The 18,816-nt window shown below is 39.4% G+C and overlaps 1 protein-coding gene across 3 annotated transcripts in view; it reads left to right on the top strand.

Moving 5' to 3' along the window:
* The window catches only part of GRM5 (glutamate metabotropic receptor 5), a 546,831-nt gene that overhangs the window by 439,405 nt on the left and 88,610 nt on the right, over nucleotides 1-18,816 (top strand). For all 3 annotated transcript variants that reach the window (XM_046017230.1, XM_046017228.1, XM_046017229.1), the window contains exon 5: nucleotides 8,229-8,475. In XM_046017230.1, the coding sequence (XP_045873186.1) occupies nucleotides 8,229-8,475 (247 nt within the window). The remainder of the gene's footprint in view (nucleotides 1-8,228; nucleotides 8,476-18,816) is intronic.

The raw sequence follows: 18,816 nt of genomic DNA, 5'->3' as shown, positions 1-18,816 counted from the left end.
CAGCTCTTCCAAGTGATCACAGACAGGCCCATAGTCCAGGTATCATCCCATGAATCTGGACATTTCATATATAATGTTATCTTCTAGAGAATGTTGATTACCAGAAATCAGCCTAGTTAGCATCAGGCTGCAAATCAGAACCCACCTTCTGTGGGCTGTGGTTCAAAGCCTCAGCAGTGCTTTCTCAGAGTTTATTGCTCACGTGCCTCGCAGAGTGGCCAGTCTTTCACCCAGGCAGTGTCCTACCTCATAGGTCACGTCTCTGAACTTTGGTCAGCTAACTAGCGTCAAATCTATGCCTGCCCAAATCAGGAAGGAGCCCAGGAGTTTGTATGCAACTTTGTAGGATCATTGTCCTAAGTACCCCCCGACCCAGTTCAGGGCTCTAGTGACCAACCTTTCTACACCAGTATCTCCCCACTCCCCAGTCTCCCTGACAATTTTCAGCCTCTCCCAACCTATCCTGGTCTGTGGGTAGAAATCTGAGGCCTTAGTCTCTACCTCAGTCTCTTACCTCCTGTTCCTTTGGTTGGATTGCCATGGGAGCCACACACGGAGAGGCTAGAGAAAGGAAAAGAGCATTTGCCTGTACTCTTGGGACACGGTTCCTTTGGTCATAGAGAAGGGGTCCCACCCAAGGGGGTCAGGAGCCTGCTCAGCCACTGTTGGCCTTTGTCACCAGCACCCTTGCAAGGCTGCCCTGAGGCTCACAGGCTCACACAGGAAAACAAACAAAAATGGAATTTCCCCCACTCTTTCTGACTTGTGAGGTGCCCTTTTCCACACTTCAGACTTCTCTTGGAGCTCTTTCTGCCCACGCCTCAAACTAGTGCACAGTTCCACGTTTTGGGCCATCTTTGCAGCTGAGCCTGGAAATATGGGAGGGAAAGGATCCAAGAATCCCATGCATGTTTCAGTGGTGATTTAAATTCTGGTTTCCTTCCCCAACCCACCTTTTACCATTTGCTTTTTAGAATCCTCTGAAAGCTGCTCCACTCCTTCTGCCTCGGGCTTTTAGCTGCGCTCAGTGGGAGAACCAGGATGGAGAGGACTTACTCCATCTTGACTGGGCCAGAATTTTCCTCATGTAGTTTTATGAAATGGGGAAAACCCATGAGATTGCTTGAGGGGATTGCCTGTTCCACCTGGTAAATCTTATTGTAAACTGGCAATACTGGTTTTGTTGAGTGCTCTTCTACAAAGAAATGATTGCTTAGTCCACTAGATCTAAAGTCCAGACCTGGTAGTTGGTGACAGCCCATGAGATATTCTGTCATTCATCAGGCCTCATTCATGTGCTTAACATCTATTAACAGTGTCATTTATGTATCAGTTACTGTGCTTGGCACAAGGGCTACCTGTGTGAATGACACAGAATCTTTGTCGTTGGGGATTCCAGAGTGTACTAGAGACCAACCAGAGGTCACTACCAGTGCTACAAGAGAACAAAGCAGAGCCTTAAGTCTATAGAGAGACATACAGGTAAACAGGCAATTTGTGTATTTGGGAGTTCAGTGCATGATAAATGCCAGCATTGCTGCTATGGGAGAGCAGAGCAAATCCTTAACTCCATACTGGAGGAGGGTCGTGACCAATCTGAGTGGAGATGAGTCTTAGACCTACACAAATTTAAAAAAGTAGAAAATCTGCAGGAAAGTAAGCTCCAGATAAATGGAGTGAAAGGCACAGAGGCCCAGATACAAGGGAGAAGAGTTTATTATGTGGCTACAAGAAGTTCCAAATACCTGGTGTATGATCATCGATCCGAATTGAGGGGTAAATCAAGAGAACAGACGGGCCTTGAAAGTCAGGGCAAGGTATTTAAGGTGTAGTTTGGTTATCAACTGAATGGTTTTAAAAGGAGACTAATAAAATCAGTTTTGTGCTTTAGAAAGGCCACTTTTTATTTTCTACACTGGGAATACAGAGATTCCAGCAGAGCAAGCTGGGAGGCAGTAAGACCTGTTAGGAGGCTATTGTAGTAAGACAAGTAAGAAATTATGTAATTAGTTCTGGGACTAATAAAAAATAAATCATGCTATATCCACACAAGGAAACACTATGCAGCTAGTAAAATGGTGCAGCCCCAGGAACTCAAGAAGGAGTCCAATGAATGAGATAGATCCGATCTGTCAGCTGCTCATATCAGTTCTGTTTTCAAAATGCGCCCTGAATCTGAACCTTCTCGCCATCTCTATTGCTGTCACCCTCATCTAAGGCACCAGGGTCTGTTGCCTGGTCTGTCACACTGGCCACTGACTCCTCCCTGTTCAACTCCCCCTCACAGCATTTTGGATTCCCCACCCCCACTGCCCTATTTCTCACACCTCAAAGGCACTCGGATCCATCTGGCTGCTTAAAATGAAAACCTGGACAAACCCTTGATTCTTCTTTTTCTTTGGTAGCTCACATCTGACTGACGAACACATCCAATTCTCCCTGCTTCCTAAATATACTTAGAATCCTATACTAAGGCACCATTTCTCTTAGATGCTGTTTCCATACTCCTTAGATTTTCCCACTTTCATTCCATCTTCCATCCTCAAAGTAAAAATTTTTTTAAAGATTTTATTTATTTATTTGACAGAAGAGATCACAAGTAGGCAGAGAGGCAGGCAGAGAGAGAGGGGGAAGCAGACTCCCTGCTGAGCAGAGAACCCGATGCAGGCCTTGATCCCAGGGCCCTGAGATCATGACCCAAGCCCAAAGCAGAGGCTTAACTCGTTGAGTCACCCAGGCACCCCCTCAAAGTAAAATTTTTAAGACGAAAAGATCATGATATTTCTCTGATAGGAACACTCCGAAGTCCTAGATCATACAGCTCCTGTCTAGCTCCCTTAGCTCATATCCTGCTTGTCTTCCCCTTACTCGCTGTTTTGGCCCTTTTATTTCTCAAAAACATACCAGGCACACTTGTTCCAGCAAATGCCTCTCCCCTCCTCTTCTTCCAGATCTTTATATTTTGAGTGTGAAGAAACAAACCTGATCATTTGTAACAGAACTTGGATCAGGGACCAAGCAATATAAATCATTTTATCAAGTGCTTTTTAAATACAAACTCATTTAATACTTGTATAAATCTATTAATTAGGATTATTAAACCCATTTTGGGGGGGGGGCGCCTGGGTGGCTCAGTGGTAAGCATCTGCCTTTGGCTTAGGTCATGATCCCAGGGTCCAGGGATAGAGCCCCGCAACAGGTTCCCTGCTCAGGGAGAAGCCTGCTTCTCCCTCTCCCACTCCCCCTGCTTGTGTTCCCTCTCTCGCTGTCTCTGTCAAATAAATAAATAAAATATTTTTTAAAAAAAACAAAATATTTTTTTTTTTTCCCGGGCACAGAGAGGTTCGTGACCTAGGCCAAAGTCACACAGCTAGTAAGTAGTGGGCAGAACTCTGATCCTAACCTGCTGCCTGGTTTCAGAATCTGTACTCTAAATCCTCTATGCTCTGCTGTTCCTAGTAGTTGGCATATGCATCTCTAACACAAAGTAAGGTATCTTGCAGGTTCACCTCCTTCAGATGTGTGTGTGTAGGGAGCAGGTATATACAGAGCTCGAAGCCTGAAGAGGTGAGAGGCAAAAGAATTCATAATTAACCAAGTACCCCCCCTACACACAAAAATACTGAGTCTATTGCATTAATTGCTTTCAAATACAGCTACCACTACCCCCTGCACAAAGAAGTTAGGCTTGCCAGCTATTAACAAGCATCTTGATTTCCTTAATTTCTTCATCTATCGTGGAAAGAACTCCTAAACGTCATTGAGTTTTATGAAATTAAAGCATTTTTAAAGTATTTATTTTTGTTGTCACACATTGCACCAGAACTCTCTCAGGTACCGAAAGGTGATAACTCAGCCTTGAGCTGCTGCTTCTAATGGAGGAAAAAGGCTGGTACCCAGGTGAAGTAGTGTAGGCAGAATTTAAACTTGAATTTCTATTAATTGACCCCCTGTTTCATCCAGAATGCTAAAACAGATTAAGATGTTTTTCTTTAAAAATTCATGCATCAAAATGACTTAAGGAGAAATTACAAAGGTTAAATTTACATTAGTTGTCTTCTGGAAGGCTTCCTGTGTTTGTTTTAGAATTTGCAGTCTTTTGGTATTTCAAATGATAAGGGAAAACAGTTACCAGGGACTTTAGCAAGACCCAAAAGCTGCCCAAACAGGCCAGTTGTTTCCAGATGCCCAGTAACAACAAATGATTCAACAGGCTAGGCACAACCAGTGTGCCCTTTCGTTTTGAGCTCTTCCTTTTGGTCAGCCCCTTTATAAATCCCTGGGCCCAGGGTTTAGGCAACACTAGTGGGCATTACTCGAGGGAACAGAAACATCACACTTTCCAGGAAAGATCCAATCTTGTTGTGGGTTTGTTTTCACTTTATCTCTTAATTAGAAAATTACAGTAATATTGTACAGAGATTACTTCAAGCGAAAGTGATATAGTATAGCAAAAAGGGCACCAGTCTTGGTGTTAGAAATTCTTGTCTACTTCTGATGTTATTTGCATAACCTTGAAAAATGTGCTTAAACTGTGTATACCTCAGTGTCTTTATCTCTGCAGTACAAATGCAGTATCGATGCACGTCACTGATACATGCAAAATTTATTTTGAGAAGTGCCAAACAAAAATGCAAATTTTCATTCTTGCTCCATTCAATTCAACAAACAGTGCAGTAACCATGCCCTAAGCACCGGGATTTGATTTACAAATGAATAAGGCTCAAATGTTGCCTTTGTGACAGTTGTTGTCTATCACAGACAAGGCATAAAGAAAAATCAGGACGGAACCTGAAAGAGGACTGCCTGAGAGCTCTACTGCATATCCCATCAGGCGAGACCTTTGGCTTGCTTTCATTCTCCAAAGTCTTGAACACACAACACGATGGCTAAAGGTCGTTATGACTTACATTTTGGTACAGTGGCTATTTATGAAGATCTACCTTGTGCCAGGTGCTGTGTGAGGTATTTATGAGTTATCCCCATTTAACAGGTGATTAAACAGAATATTAGAGAATTTAAGTAATTTATCCAATTCACAGTGCTAGGAAGACACAAAGCAAGAATTTATGGCTACATCTCCCTCTTCTGCTCATAAGAGAAAAAATAAGGTAATGAGAATCAAACCACCACCTATCCAGTAGCTGTAGAAGCAATCTTTCCTGACCTCTGACAGTGGGTTGGGAGGCTGAAGTGATGTGTGAGGAACACACATCCATTTAGGGAGTTAGAGGAAAGTAAGGGATGGACTGATTTGGGGAATGGATTTTTCAAATTCTCCCTCCCCTAAGTATGTCCACATTTCTATAGTATGGTGGGCAGGGTGACTGAGGGACATATAGAGAAAGGGACAGGGAGTTTGGAAAGGCAAGATTAATTATGGTACCTGCAAACATGGCGTTCCTCATGAAGGAAATGCTCTTGGGATAGAAATGGATAGAATAAGTGTTAGTAGGGTCAAGAAGGAGGAGAAAATAGAAGGGATAATCTAGTTAGAAGGGACAGTTCTTTAATTCATTGAACAGATATTTATTGGGGACCCACAATGTGCTAGACACTGGTCTACATGCTGAGTGGTGAACAAAAGTGGGAATGAAATCCCTGGCCTCAGTGGAATTTATATTTCAGTGGGTAGATGAGACAGACAATAAAAAGACAAGCATGTAGGATTTTAATGGTAGTAAGGAGGAAAATATTGCTGGGAAAGGAGGTAGGGAGTATGTGTGTGTGCAGGGGACCGAGCGGAGATGAGATTTAGACAGGATGTCCCCAGAAGGTCTCACAGAGAGGATGATACTTGAGCAAAAACCTGTACTGAGGAGGAAACAGCTTCTGCAGATCTCTGTGGCAGAGCATTCTGGGTAGAAGGAACAGCAAGTACAGGACCCAGAGGCAGGGCATCCCTGAACAGTTGATGATTGGGAAGGAGGTTAGTGTGGCCTAAATGTAGAGTGTTAGGAGACACAATCAGAAGGGTGAGTGATAGAGCACCATGAGTCAAGTTCCTGTATGTCTTTGAAAGTCATTGCAAGGACTGTCGTTTTTACTTTCAGTAATAAATTAGCCACTGAAAAGTTTGATCAGAAGAGTGTCATGATCTGATCTACATTTTAAGGAAAGTGTTCTGGCTGTTGTGTTGAAAAGTGACTAGAGTAGGGGAGGATAGGCAAAAGTAAAAAAGAGACTAGTCAAAGACTGTTCCTGTAATCCAGACAGGAGATGATGTATCTTAAACCTGATAGAAGTAGATTGGTGTGAAGTAATTTAATTCTACATATATTTTAAAGATAGATCAAGTAAAAGTTGAGAAGGTATGAAGGAAAGAGGAGTGAAAAGTGGCCCTGAATGATTTGACTTAGTACCTAGAGTAAAAGTTTCTTCCATTGGCAGGAGGGGAAATGTGGAAGTATGAAAACGCCTGTGTACAGAAGGGAACTTTAAGAATCGTGAGAAGTACCCTGGGTCCAATGTCTAGTTCTTTTATGGAAACAGGATTCCCCATCTAAAACTTGTATCAGGATGAGCCATGCTGTTTAACCTGTTTCTCTGCTCAGAGAAATAAAATATCAGCATTTGGGCCAGCAAAGAAGAAGGGGATAATATGCTTCTACAGTTTGAGAAGTTATAAAGAACCATGCTACTTTGGAAAATTCCTTTTTTCTCTCTCTTACAAAAAACTTTTCCCCAAATGACAAGCTCTGTCTTTATCTCGGCTGTTCTTTTCACCTTTTTACCATGTTCTTTATGTCTCAATCTTTCCCATTCTTTGCTCGCCAGGTCTTGCAGTAGATTCTGCCTCCTAGACCCTAGTGCTGATAACCATGGCCTTCCCCTAGGCCAGGCCACCTTCATCTATCATGCAGATCATGGCTCTCTATGGGTCTTTCTGGCTCCACTCCCACAGCCCTTTCGATCTTTCTCCACACCATAGTCAGACTGGTCTTCCCGAAATAGAAATCTGATTACGCCCCTTGCTAGTTAAACACTACAAAGGATCCCAAGGATCTGATGATAAAATGCAGCAATTTTAATGTAGTTTAAATAATCCTTCCCTCCTCTGCTCCTTTAGCTCTCCTCATTCTTGCATCTTCCGTGTCATCTTCTGGTCATGCCACTCTTCCTAAAGTTTCCCAGGCACAGTATGCTCTATCTCGTCTATGAACCTTCAAGCAAACACTCTTCCCTCCACTCTTCACTCAACTGATACTCAGCCATAATAGTTAGGGTCAGTGAGCTTCTGGGTCTAGTGCCCCTCCCCTGACTCGGTCCTCCTCTGCACTTATCAAACCACATTGCAATGGCCCACCTAGATGCTCCTGTACCGTCTAGGCTCTAGGGCAAGAATCAGATTTATCTTGGTCAACATTATGTCCCTCACTCCAGCACATTCTGAGCAGTCAGAAGTAATAGGCATTCATTCCATACTTACTCAGTAAGCCAGACCAAATGGTAGTTCTTCAGTGAAACTTTCCCAAGAGCCCTCCATTGGAAGGGGTCTCTCCCTCTTTGGGCCTCCATGGATTTTACCTCCACATGTGTTACAGATTGATCACCTTCGACCTTTCCCTGGAGTTACATAATTTATCTCTATTATTGAACAACTTTCTTCTTAAGTGCAGAATCCATACCCACTTCATCTTTTTGTTCTTAGATCATCAACCACACAGCTTTTCCTTAAGGTCAGCCTCCAATAATTAATTAATTGATGGTGCATAAATGTTAGATTATATTTTAGAATTTCCAAATAGGCTAATTTATGGAGAGCATATGCTTTGAGGTTGAAAGTGGTGCATGATAAATCCAAACAGGTAAGTTGAGGCAAGATGGTAGAAAATCGCATTTGCTAAGCTAGAACTTAATAATTTGGGAACTGGAGATTTGTTGTAGATTTCTAAAGCAAAGAAATATGTTATCATTGTTGAGTAATAAGGAGATTAATCTGTCCTTGGGATAAATTTTCTGGTACAGAAATAGAGTGTTCTCCTGCATCTATCTCCAGATTGGTAATAGAGGAAGTAAACCTTGTTACTGTTGGGAATTCAGGGGAGAGAAACCTGGAAATAGAAGACAATTGGTAAGCACACTATGCTGGCACCTGTATCTTTGCATTTACTCTAGTTCTAACTCTGATAAATTATTCCTGTGAATTCTCCAATTATTCAGAATCCATGGAGAGAGCTAGAGTAGAATTAAATCTCATAGTTAATCCATAATTTGTTTCTCAACAGGTTCTCTGACTCTGAGAACACATCACGTTCAGGATTCCAAAATGGGATTTGTGATCAATGCAATCTATTCCATGGCCTATGGACTCCACAACATGCAGATGTCCCTCTGTCCAGGCTATGCGGGCCTCTGTGATGCAATGAAGCCAATCGATGGACGGAAACTTTTGGATTCCCTGATGAAAACCAATTTTACTGGAGTTTCTGGAGATATGATCCTCTTTGATGAGAATGGAGACTCTCCAGGAAGGTACTGTTACTATTTTCCTTTAGACAATAGCATGTGAACAGTCATCCATTGATCCTGACATGCCTGTTTCTCTCCTCTATGGTTATCTAGTCTCACTGGTCATCTTTGGCCAACTTTAACACCACAAAAGGATTAAAGATTGAGAAGGGGCGCCCCATTTTTTGTGGCCAGGTATACATATTGATGCTGACTTCCGAAACAGGCTCTTGGAATCATCCCATTTCAGAGACCCACCCTTAGAGACAGGAGACTCACATTATGGTAGAAACTCAAATATCAGCTCTGTGGTTTCTCTGTACATGTTTTCCATGTTATTCCCTGTACTCTGATCTCTTCATGGACCATTCTATTCTGAAACAGGAACAATTCCATTTCTGGTAATTCAGAAATCTGGCTGAGGTGCTATTACGTTGTTTGCCGTACCTATAGTAAGTTATAAGTCATTTTATTTTATTATCTTTTAGCTAGAGGACTTTTTCCTTTCTCGAGAACTAAATTGCCTTTTACTCTGAAATTCCACCTTTCATTATTTATAGAGGAGCCTGAGAAATATGAACTTACTCATTATTACAGATCAGCCTCCAGGGAAGTCATTAGGTAAATAGAACTTACCAGAATTCACATCTATCTCATACTCTAAATTTTTAAGTGACTCTACACATGAGACTTTTAATCCATGAGGGATATTGTCACTGAAATGATATTCTGAGCTGTAGCAGGGCTGGCTCTTCACGTTGCCTTACGTCGGCACAATCAGGGTCCTGTGGTCTCCCACTATAAAAATCACAAGTATTCTTCCAGCAACAGTTTATGCTTGACATGTATGCTTGGAGAGGGTGTCTTTACACTCTGTTTGCAGCAGCCCCTGCCAAGAGAAGGTTTTGCACCTCCCTCCATGACTCACACCCCATGTGCCCACCCGCATACCAGCCACCTTGGTTCTAGCTGGTTTCTGTACTACTGAGGTGAGCTGGAGCTGGTCCCTGGGGCAGCTGTTACCATGTCACAAGCTGAACTGCTAAGTGACAGCTAGTTCCAAGTCATGCAGCCAAGAGGAAAGCTATATATTTTCTCTCTTCTAGAGACTTGAAGAATATTGCTCTAAGCAGGTTCTCTGCCAAGATAAGCTGACTTTTCATATATAGTTTTCTTCTTTTTGGCTGTTTAGTATACCCATGGGGAACAGGGAATACAAGCATTTCATCAGAGCCACAGAAAATTTCACATTTGTCATAAGGCTTCATAGGGCAGGTCAACCAAAGAGCTCAGTCTGTAGGCTCAAGTCAAGGCCTAGTCCCTTATATGTACACATGGATTTATTATTCCTGTGAGCATAACTAAGGCACTGACATCAGCTTGGGACTTGCTCATAAACTTTGATGATTACAGTTCCAAATATTCAAAGAGTTTTCATGTCATGCACCAAAGCCGGTTCTGTAAAACCAGATAGTGAAGAAATGTCTCACCTCTATTCCAATGGGAAACCTTAATGGATCAGACAGAACATCACTGTCTCACTCATAATCCTCCAAATATGCTGTAATGGGGTGCACTTAGGACTTTGGTTCTTAACCTTTTTTAGAACACAAAGCTCTGTAAGACTCAGATGAAATTTATAGATATTCTCTAAAGGACAATAGGCATAAAATTTTGCAAACAATTTCCAAGAATTCACAATTGTTCAGAGAATTTACACATATTTCAAAGGCTGGGTGTTACAGTAACCCATTAATAAATAATCTTAATTGGCCTCTGAGGACATGAACCAGACTCCGGAAGGTGGTTTGCATCTTTTTATTCTTACAATTAATCCAGTTCTATTTACAAAACAACTAAACTAATATTTATTGAACATGTGTTCTGAGCCAAACACTTAGCTAAGTCCTCTACCTTTTAATCCTATGAGGTAATGTTATCATTCTCTTTTCCAGCTGACGCCTCACAAACTGAGGCTTACAAAATTAAGTGACTTCCGTAAAGATACAGTCTAGTACATGACAACCCAAGCTTCTAATTCAATCTCCGGGACTTCACTCCTAACCTTATACACCAGCGTGCCAATTAATCGACCAGACCAAAACTAAAAAGCCACTGTCTTTTGAGAAATATATTGGTAGGCATTCTATTGTTATTTCTGTGGAGTAAAATTTACCGTTCTGCTGGGCGAAAGACATTCCAAACTGGGCAATGAACCAGAGACTCCTGGGGTGACTAGGGAGTCCCCTAAAATGCCAGAGGCACAGGAGGAAGGTCTTAAACAGAGGAAATAAAGACAGGTAGCAACTTGCTCTCACAGACCATTACAGAGTTCCTTTTTACCACTGTCCTTAAACCTCACATGGAATCAGACCACCATCAGTCCACATTCTTCAGGGAAACCCTTGGGGCCAGGTGTGTTTCAGAATTGAGCATTTTTCCATTTAGAAAAGGAAACACAGTCCTCTAAGGCCACCAGCATGCTGTGGAACAGCACTCTTTAATCAACTTATTAATATCTCTGTAGTAAAACATACCAATAGTCACCCCAAGTGTGATAAATAGGCAATGCAGAGCCTCATTACAGGGCGGGTCAAGTTCTCCCACCAGAGAAGTTCAGATTGGGTCATGTTTTGCTTCCAAGTGAGGCATAAAAATATAATCTTCAGAGCTCTAAGGATTTCAGAATTACAGATAAGAAATATGGACCTTGACTATTTACCACCAATGGTATAGACCACAGGTCAGCCAACAGTGGTCTGCAGGCCAAATGGAGTCTGCTGTCTGTTTTCATAAATCAGGTTTTATTGGAGCACAGGCACACCCAGTTATTTAGAGCCTGTCTTTGGCTGCTTTCACATTACAGGGGAAGTGTTGAGGAGTTTCAAACGAGACCATCTCACAAAGCCTCAAAATATTGACTGTCCCTTCACAGCAAAAGATTTCTGACTCTCTTAGAAAGAGTCCACTGCCTAGGACTGACCATAACTGGTCAGGGCAACATCAGATTAAGTACAACTAATAATTTAAAGCAAGAATTTTAACGTTATATTGTGGGATTAATAAGTATGGGCATGTAAACTATTTGGCAACACGGCATAAAGAAAGGAGGTCTAGAATTCTACAATGGCAAGTTTCGTATAATTTACATTAGATGACAAAACATTAACTTGAAGTAGAAGAAGATAAAGAAAGAATGTATGTTTAATCCCTTAACAAGAGGAATAGCTTAAAAGTCAATAGAATACTTTTAAAGAATTGATTAATCCAAGAGGCAAGAAAAGAGGAATGGGTGGACAGAGCAGATGTGACAAGAAGAAAGTAAGGCCAGAACTCCAGAAATTTGAAGATACTGAGCTGGTTTGCATGAAGGTTCTTAATGTGTGACTCTGCCCACAGAAGGATCACAGAAATGACTTTTTTTTAATTTCTTAACTTTCCTTGGGACAAAAATGGAGTCTCAGAGAAAGGAAGAATTGCACCCACTCTCATGTAGTCAATTAATAACAGAACAAGGACAGTAGCAATTCCCAGGCACAATCATTAAATTCAAATGAGGAGAATGCAACTTAATTTTCTTTTTTTTCCCCCATTTTCTTTATGTTACACATGAAATGGTTCTATGTGTATCCTGGAAAAGGATTTCATTATTAGTTACCATTAAAGGACTTGGTCAAAGCCACGTTGTGCTTTCACTTTAATCTCCAAAGACACAGATCTTTATAATTGTTTTGTTGCGTGGACTGGTGCTTGAAGTGTCTATTTTCTTGACCAACAGACAGTTTATCACACATTTAAGAATCAAACTTTAAAACACACACACACACACACACACACACACACACACACACACACACACACCTAAGCATTAGAATTATAGACTGAGAGGATTCTAAGAGCTATACAAATCTAAATTTCTGCACAGCCCCTTCCCCCTCATGAGGTTGTCATTCCCCTGGTGATCTTGCTTCATTCCCCTGGGATAAAAACAAAACAAAACAAAACAAAAAACAACTCACTATCTTCTGAGGAAGGAAGGCTGTTCTAATTTTCAGAGAGTTTAACCACTTAGAAAGTTCTTTAGTTCCGCTAAACTGAAACTTGCCTGCCTCTAGTTTCTATTTAGTGCTTTAATAGAACTTTTTTTTCTTTTGGGTTAAAACAGGTTTGATCTATTTTATTTTGTTTTTGAATGCTATGTAAAATTCATTTTTTAAAAATTTCAGTATATTTTGACTATGAACTGTGGCCAGTTAAGGAAGAGATACAAGGAAGAGGCAAAGAGAAATGAGAAAGAGAGATAATACAGAAGACAGGTCACACATCTCACACGGAGTTGAGAAGGAAGTTTCAAGAGCAGAAAGATATAGAAAACAAAGAGGCTCAGTGAAACAGAGCAAGAGAGCAAGACAGTGAGAAAAAATAATAGAAAACAACTACAGGAAGCCATTATGTGTTTTAACTTTTACTTAAAATCTAAGAGTATTTTTCAACACTCACTTTCTCTCACTTATGATGGAGGATAAAATCTATGTCCCATCTCTGAAAATTGAAAGAATTCATACCAATTGACAAGTGAGGGGAGAAATATTTTAATGGGGAATTATTTTTACCTGTTTCTTTTTCTAATGTACGGCGAGCAGAGATTTTTACAGCAGTGTTATAATTTCACTGACAGAACGACTAGTGATACCATCTCTGTATTTCTCTTGTAGATAAGAGATAATTACCAGAGATCTAGAGGCTAATTCCTTGAAGAAGATTCATTACCTCTAACACAGTTAAAACAGGTTGACAGGTTTGAACCAAAATTAAGATTTAACTTTTCTTGAAATCCCTTCCTGTCAAATATAACATTTTCCATTCTATACAGTTTTCATATTTATTTTGCAAAAATTGGATCTCTCCACATTTTACCATTTCTCCTACATAAAACAGAGTTCTGCAATCAAGGAGCAATGAAAGTTGATTCCTCCCTCTGTCAAATAGATATAGAGCAGTCTAATGGAGAAGAACATTGGACTGGAAGTCTAAAGGCTGAGTTTCTGTTCCCTCTGCCACTTGCACACTCCACAATATGGTACCATTCAATGACCTCACCAAGCTTCGGTTCCATTATCTGTAAAATTCAGAGTATGAGTAGACCTTGCGAGAGTTAAAAGATGGGTAGGAGTGGCATGAGGGCTTCTTTGGCGTGAGCAGTGAAACTCCCACAGCCCTTCAAATCAGCAGCAGCAAAGCAAGAAGCTTGCTGACACCAATAATTCTTTCTTTTTCCCATCCTAGAATGTTCAAAGCTTTTATTTGCTCACAGAGTTTTTATTGGCTCACACAGAGTACTTTTGAAAGTCTCAGGAGGCCATATATTTGAAGTAGTCAGTGACATATATATAAGTTTCTTTTTTAGCCTTAGTGTTCTATTTTTGAATATCTCAACTCATTGTATGCATAGTAACCATTGGAAAGTGTGATAAAGTGGAAAGGTTTAGGACTCAGTTATGTATCCTGTAGACTGGTATTTTGGGTTTAGAAGTGAACTTGAGATATCTACTCAAAATTGTTACTTACTGCAAATAAAACATTTTAGGATGATCCTTAAGCTACTGAAGAGCTAACACAATTTAAGAATGAATTAATGTTCTGAAAAAGACACTACTATAAAATATTGTGATTGGGAATAAAAACAGAATGGTATCATTTTATAGTGTAGATCCAAAAAGACTATGTCAGATTTTTTCTTAACATTTCCTTACTGAGGGGCGCCTGGGTGGCTCAGTGGATTAAAGCCTCTGCCTTCGGCTCAGGTCATGATTCCAGGGTTCTGGGATCGAGCCCCACATCAGGCTCTCTGTTCTGTGGACAGCCTGCTTCCTCCTCTCTCTCTGCCTTCCTCTCTGCCTACTTGTGATCTCTGTCTGTCAAATACATTTTAAAACAACAACAACAACAAAAAAAAAAACTTTTCCTTACTGAGCATTGGTCTGAATATGGTAATTTGGTCACTGGAACCCAAAAGCTAGAAAGTTTTCCATCCGTGTCAATTTCCAGATAGCTAACTATGCTGAGCATGGAAAGATGGAGGGGGCATTTATCAAAGCCCATCTGTCAATCCTATAAATCATAGGAGGTAAAAGCATAGATTTCCACATGAAGACATTGTGTACTTAAGACATACCCATATTTATGTCTACAGGAGCTGATAGTGATGGTATTGCTGATCCACTGTCCTGGAAATTATCTCAAAAATGCTGCTCTGGAAATGTTCTTGCACACAAGAAAAATCTTACAAATAAGAGCATTAATTTTTCCTCTTTACATCTCTATCCCCATACTCAAAATGAGAACAATAGCTAATAAAGGCTGAGAACTCACAAGGTATTAGTATCTTCCAGTATTTTTTTTTTTTTTACTTCATAAATACAACTTTTATTTTCAACTCTTTAGAATATACTGGTTCTTTTTTTTATATATACAGATAATTTTTTTCCCTTTTTATTAATTTTTTCAGCGTAACAGTATTCATTCTTTTTGCACAACACCCAGTGCTCCATGCAAAACGTGCCCTCCCCATCACCCACCACCTGTTCCCCCAACCTCCCACCCCTGACCCTTCAAAACCCTCAGGTTGTTTTTCAGAGTCCATAGTCTCTTATGGTTCGCCTCCCCTCCCCAATGTCCATAGCCCGCTCCCCCTCTCCCAATCCCACCTCCCCCCAGCAACCCCCAGTTTGTTTTGTGAGATTAAGAGTCATTTATGGTTTGTCTCCATCCCAATCCCATCTTGTTTCTTCCAGTATTTTTAAATTGCATGAGGGCTTTAGAAACTATTTTCAGACTTATTTTTTTTATTTAATTCCAGTTAATTAACATACAGTGTTATATTAGTTTCAGGTGTAGAGTATAGTAACATCAGTTCCATACATCACCCAGTGCTCATCACAACAGGTGCACTCCTTAATCTCCATCACCTAAATCACCCACCCCCACCCATATCTCCTCTGGTAACCATCAGTTTGTTCTCTATAACTGTTTCTTGATTTATATCTCCCTCTCTCCCTTTTTTCCCTTTGCTAGTTGTTTTGTTTCTTAAATTCCACATTTAAGTGAAATCATGTGGTATTTGTCTTTCACTGACTGATTTACTTCACTTAGCATTATACTCTCTATCTCCATCCGTGTCATTGCAAATGGCAAGATTTTATTCTTTTTTACAGTTGAATATTCGTGTGTTTATGTCATATATATATGTATGTATATATACATATACATGGCATATACATATACATACATATATATGTATATACATATACACAAACACACACACATTAAACTTTATCCATTTACCAATCAATATAATCAATAGACATTTGGGCTGCTTCTATATCTGCAATATCCATTATTGTAAATAATGCTGCTACAGACATAAGGGTGCATGTAGCCCTTTGAATTAGTGGGTTTTTTCCCCCTTTGGATAAATACTCAGTAGTGTGATTGCTGCATCTTAGGACGCTCCTGTTTTTAAACTTTTGAGGAGCCACCATACTGTTTTCCAGTGTGGCTGCAGCAGTTCACATTCCCACCAATAGTGCACAAGAGCGCCCCTTTCTCCACACCCTTGCCAACACCTGTTGTTTCTTACATTGTTGATTTTAGCCACTCTGACAGGTGTGATGTGATATTGCATTGTCGTTTTGATTCGCATTTCCCTGATGGTAAGTGATGATGAACATCTTTTCATGTGTCTGTTAGCTGTCTAAATGTCTTCTTTGGAGAAATGCCTATTCATGTCTTTTGCCACTTTTTCATTGGACTGTTTGTTTATTGGGTGTTGACTTTTATAAGTTCTTTATATATTTTAGATGCCAGTCCTTCATAAGATATGTCACTTGCAGATATCCTCTCCCATTGCAAAGGTTGCCTTTTGGTTTTGTTGATTGTTTCCTTCTCTGTGCAGAAGCTTTTCATTTTGATGAAGTCCCAACAGTTTGCTTTTGCTTTTGTTTCCCTTGCCTCGGGAGATGTATGTAGAAGAATGTTGCTATGGCTGATGTCAGAGAAATTACTGCCTGTCCCCTCTTCAAGTATTTTTATGGTTTCGGGTCTCATGTTTAGGTCTTTAATCCACTTTGAGTTTATTTTTTTGAATGGTAAAGAAAGTGGTTCTGTTTCATTCTTTTGCATATTGCTGTCCAGTTTTCCCAGCACTACTTGTTGAAGAGAATGTCTTTTCTCCATTGGATATTCTTTCCTAGTTTTTTGAAGATTAATTGACCATTTATGGTCTTTATCATGTTGAGGTATGTTCCCTCTAAAGCTACTTTTCTGAGGGTTTTTATCATAAATGGATGTTGTACATTGACAAAAGCCTTTTCAGCATCTATTGAAATGATTATATGGTTTTTATCCTTTCTCTTATTGATGTGATATATCACATTGATTGATTTGAGAATATTGAACCAATTTTGCAATCCAGAATTGTCCCATTTGATCATGGTGAATGATTTTTTTTAATGTATTGTTGAATCTGGTTTGCTAGTGTTTTATTGAGAATTTTTACATCTATGTCCATCAGGGATATTGACCTGTACTTCTCTTTTTTAGTGGTTTCTTTATCTGGTTTTGGTATTAGAGTAATGCTGGCCTCATAGAATGAGTTTGGAAGTTCTCCTTCCTATTCTTTTTTTTGGAATAGTTTGAGAAGAGTAGGTATTAAGTCTTCTTGAAGTGTTTGGTAGAATTTGCCAATGAAGCCATCTGGTCCTGCTTTTCTTTGTTGGGACTTTTTGATTTCTGATTCACTTTTTCTGTTGGTTATTGATCTGTTCAAATTTTCTATTTCTTCCTGCTTCAGTTTTAGTAACTTATATGTTTCTAGAAATTTATCCATTTCTTCTAGGTTGTCCATTTTATTGGCATATAGTTTTCTTAATATTCCCTTAAAATTATTTGCATTTTTGTGTGTTGGTTTTTATTTCTCCTCTCTCACTTATGAATTTATTTATTTGAATCCTTTCTCTTTTTTTCCTTGATAAATTCGGGTAGAGGTTTATCAATTTTACTGATTGTTTTCAAAAAACCAGGTCCTGCTTTCATTGATTTGTTCTTTGTTGTTGTTGTTTATTTCTTTTTTGTGTTTTTTTTTTTTAGTTTCCATATCATTTATTTATGCTCTACTCTTTATTATTTCATTCCTTCTGCTGGTTTTAGGTTTTGTTTGTTCTTTTTCTAGTTCCTTTCAGTGTAAGGATGTTTATTTGAGATTTTCCTGGTTTGCTGAGGGAGGCCTATATGGCTATTCCCTCTTAGAACTGCTTCTGCTGCATCCCAAAGGATTTAGACTGTTGTGTTTTCATTTTCACTTGTTTCCATACTTTTTTTATCCTTTCTCTTATGTCCTGATGGAACCATTCATTTTCTAGTAGCATGTTATTTAACCTCCATGTATTTATAGTCTTTCCAGGCTTTTTGTTGTAATTGTCTTCTGGTTTCAGAGTGTTGTGGTCAGAAAACATGCATGGTATGATTTTGACTTTCTTGAATTTGTTGAGGTTTGTTTTGTGGGCTAATATGTGATCTATTCTGGAGAATGTTCCTGGTGCACTTAAAAAGAATTTGTATTCTGCTGTTTTAGGATGGAAGGTTCTGAATACATCTGTTAAATCCATCTGTTCCAATGTGTCATATAAAACTATTATTTCCTTGTTGATTTTCTGTTTAGATGATCTGTCCATTGATGCAAGTGTGCTGTTAAAGTCCCCTACTATTATTGTATTACTATAGATTAGTTCCTTTATACTTGTTATTAACTGTTTTATGTATTTGTGTGCTCCTATGCTGGGTGTACGTTTATTAGTATATGTCCCCTTCTCTGTCCTTTTTACAGTCTATGTTTTAAAGTCCATTTTGTCAGAGATAAGTATTAGCTATTCCAGCTTTCCTTTGACATCAATTTGCATAATAAATGTTTCTTCATCCCCTCACTTTCAATCTTCAGGTGTCTTTAGCTCTAAAAGGAATCCCTTGTAGGCAGCATATAGATTGGTCTTGTTTTTTATCCATTCTGTCACCCTATGTCTTTTGATTTGAGCGTTTACTCCATTTACATTTAAAGTAGTTATTGATAGATATGTACTTATTGTTATTTTATTATTTGTTTTGTGGTTGTTTCTAAAAATTTTCCTTTTTCTTTTCTTTCTTTTATGTTTTGCTGATTTTCTTTAGAGATATATTTGGATTTCTTTCCTTTTATTCTTTGCATATTTATTAGTGGTTTTTGATATATGGTCACCAATGGTTTTGATATATGGTCACCATTAGGTTTGTATATAACCTCTTCTGCATATAGCAGTCTATATCAAGTTGATG

Source organism: Meles meles, chromosome 8 (genome assembly GCF_922984935.1).
Source record: "Meles meles chromosome 8, mMelMel3.1 paternal haplotype, whole genome shotgun sequence".
Classification (NCBI taxonomy): domain Eukaryota; kingdom Metazoa; phylum Chordata; class Mammalia; order Carnivora; family Mustelidae; genus Meles; species Meles meles.
Note: the sequence above shows the minus strand (reverse complement) of the source record. Positions and strands in the feature narration are given on the sequence as shown.